The 3,080-nt window shown below is 42.2% G+C and overlaps 1 protein-coding gene across 1 annotated transcript in view; it reads right to left on the reverse strand.

Moving 5' to 3' along the window:
• The window catches only part of flvcr2a (FLVCR heme transporter 2a), a 10,076-nt gene extending 9,798 nt beyond the window's left edge, over positions 1 to 278 (reverse strand). The window contains exon 1 of the mRNA XM_042345480.1: positions 68 to 278. Within this exon, the coding sequence (XP_042201414.1) occupies positions 68 to 278 (211 nt within the window). The remainder of the gene's footprint in view (positions 1 to 67) is intronic.
• Positions 279 to 3,080: the final 2,802 nt, after the last annotated feature.

The following is a 3,080-nucleotide window of genomic DNA, read 5'->3' on the forward strand; positions in this document are numbered from 1 at the left end:
CTGTATTTAAGCCCAAAGTGCAGTTAATAAACTCCAGGTCTATACAAGCACGGGGCTATTTCCTTACCGAGGATGACCAGAATGAACAGGAGGCTTGCCACTGCAGCAGTGCCATAAAACATTACATTCAAGTGGTAGCTCAGCTGGTCCAGGTCATCCACATTGGGGACCAGCATGGGAGGGAGCAGGAAACCAATTGCGACACCCAGCTGTGGAGAGGCAAGAGGAAGTGAGAAGTTATTACTAGGTGTTAAACCCCCCCACCACCCCCGTCTCATAATGTGGCATGCACAAAAGCATCGCTGACAAAACTGCACAAATGTGAGTAGCATGCAACATGAAGAAAGTGACATCAGAGGTGACCTGATGACCTGGAAGGTGGCTATTTTTTAGAGCACCTGTTTATAATGCAGCAGTCTGAGTTATGAGCCCAAACCATCTGTTATAACTGGATGCCTAGTACATTGACCAGAAATTAATTTACTGTGGGCCACAGAAGTTCATCTCCTATGTCACTAACATCTTTCTATACTCAAACATCTGTAAAAACAAGCTTCACGTGCATGCCAGACTTAGTAATAGCTATTGCTCCTCATGAAGACAGTTTACAAAAGTTATGGAGATTAATTTTAATTGTAGTTCTAATTTTAATTGTAATTCATTGTCTTATTCTATATTTAATTCTCCACATTGCTATCCATCTACACTCACCAATCACCAGTGTTAATCACTTGATTAGCCAGGATGTAGAATTAGAAGGTTGATAGACTGTTGAATGAAGTCAGACCAGAGGGAAAGCAATCTGCTTCAATTTCTTCTTAATTCATGTATACAGTGGTAAAGGATGAATACGATTGTACTAAAGAAACAGCAAAGGTAAGAGTGAGATTTAAAAAAATCACAAATTTTGAAAGTAGGAAAGTTGAAACTCTTTCTAACAGTGATGGAGAGGCAACCAGAGTGAGTATTGGTTTATGTAATTTTGGGGGAGGTCAGTCAAGTGCCTAAGAGTATCCAAATCAGTCAGCGTTCCATACATCTGATCTAAACATGGAAATTCCTGAGATTTTACTGGATCGGAATGCCTGGAGGAATCCTGCTTCCTAATTCCAGAGAGTATTAGGCACAGGTTGGCATGTGCGAAAGCTTTGGCACTCCAGGATGTTCTTTGATGTATTACTGGAGTATAACCAGTTAAACCTGCATAACTTGCACTGGCTGGCAAGGTTCCCCCTGCTTGTTCAGCTAGGATTACCTTACCTGTTAGGGCTTGGTTAATAGCGTTTATGTAAACTATGTAACATTTGACCCTGAAGTTGTCATAAACCAGGATTGTAAATGTCAATTTGGAAAAAAAAATGATAGTGGCATTTACAATTATGAAGGATTTAGAAAATACGGATTATGAAAAAAATACTTCCTGCCATGTGTAAAATTCAAGAAAATATTTACATAGATTTACATAATTGTACAGGATAGAAAAAAAAGCCATTGGCCTAGGGTTGTCCTTTGCCTCCAAGATAACCTTGGAGTAAAAGGAGGATTTGGCGGAGGCAAGGACGCAGCGGTAGGTCTTGGTGTGGTGAAGCCAAATCTGCTGATGGACCGTTAGTTTGGATTTGGTCCAGGGCGTTCGGCCACTCGCACTTGTGCCTTGAGGGAACGGAGATGGCTGGTGTACCGGGGGATTTACGGGAGTATGAGGCAGTTCGGGAGGTGAGGGGGAGTGGGGGTCACGGGAGTCAAGGATGGAGGCGAGGGAGTTGTGGAGAAAAGAGAATGAGGAGAGGAGATCGATCAGTGAGGGCCAGAGGTATAGGAGTTTAGATGACTCCAGGGAGGAAATTTTTTTCCCACGGACAGTATATAATAATAATAATCCTTGCATTTGATATAGCGCTTTTCACGTCGGACGTCCCAAAGCGCTTCACAGAACACACTGTAAAGTGAATTGACTGTATATTCAGCGCCTTGGGACGTCCTCCTGAAGTGAAAGGCGCTCTATAAATGGAATCTTGTCAGCGCCTTGGGACGTCCTCCTGACGTGAAAGGCGCTCTATAAATGGAATCTTGTTGTTGTTGTTGTGTATTTGTGGGCGGACGCGGCAGCCAATTGCGCACAGCAATGTCCCACAAACAGTCGTAGATTGAAAATGACCAATTTATTATTATTTTTTTGGGTTTGGAGGGATTATTATTAGGCTCTGTGTGGAGTAAGGAAACTTGCCCGAGGTTTCGCCCTCTGCCTGGAATTGAACTCAGGTCTCTCGCTTGCAAAGCGCGTGCTCTAACCACTGAGCTACAGGACTCCACAAGATAATGGTGGAAGATACCAGTAACCTATCAATATCATTCTAGTAACCTACTAAATAATAACAACAACAACAACAAGAATCCTTGCAAACAAAAACACAAGTCACTGGGAACACTCAGCAGTAATGGAAAAAAGGAAAGTGAGCCAACGTTTCTTCTGACGAAGGGTTGTGGACCCGAAATGTTGACTCACTTTCCCTTCTCCATAAATGCTGCCTGACCTGCTGAATGTTCCCAGCCACTTCTGTTTTTGTTATTAGATTTCCAGCATCTGGAGTATTTTGTGTTTTGATAAAATCCTTACATTTGGTATAGTGCCTCTCAGGTCAAGATTTCCCAAAGCGCTTCACAGGATATACCATGACCGTGTATTTTGTGGGTGAACGCGGCAACCAAGTCACACACAGCAATGTTTGTGGGAACAATGCTATGAATGAACAAATTTCAGGCTACTAGTTACAGGGTTTTGTTGCTCCACACTGCTGTACCATCATCTGCAGACACAATCTTCCTGACATTCGCACAATCAAACATTGAATACAATGGCTCCAATTACACAGGAATGCACAATCCAAAGCAATTGTGAATTCAAGTTTGAACCTGGACGAACAACCCCAGAGAAAGGAAGAACACTTCATTTACAGACTCAGGGTTTCTAACTCTGTAACAAACAGCAAGATGCTATTGATGATAAAATGCTGAGATTAGAGCGTGTATCTAAACTCAGAATTTTGATTAAATAAAAAAAGTGACAGAAAGTTAACTTC

This window comes from Callorhinchus milii, unplaced genomic scaffold (genome assembly GCF_018977255.1).
Source record: "Callorhinchus milii isolate IMCB2004 unplaced genomic scaffold, IMCB_Cmil_1.0 Scaffold54, whole genome shotgun sequence".
Classification (NCBI taxonomy): Eukaryota; Metazoa; Chordata; class Chondrichthyes; order Chimaeriformes; family Callorhinchidae; genus Callorhinchus; species Callorhinchus milii.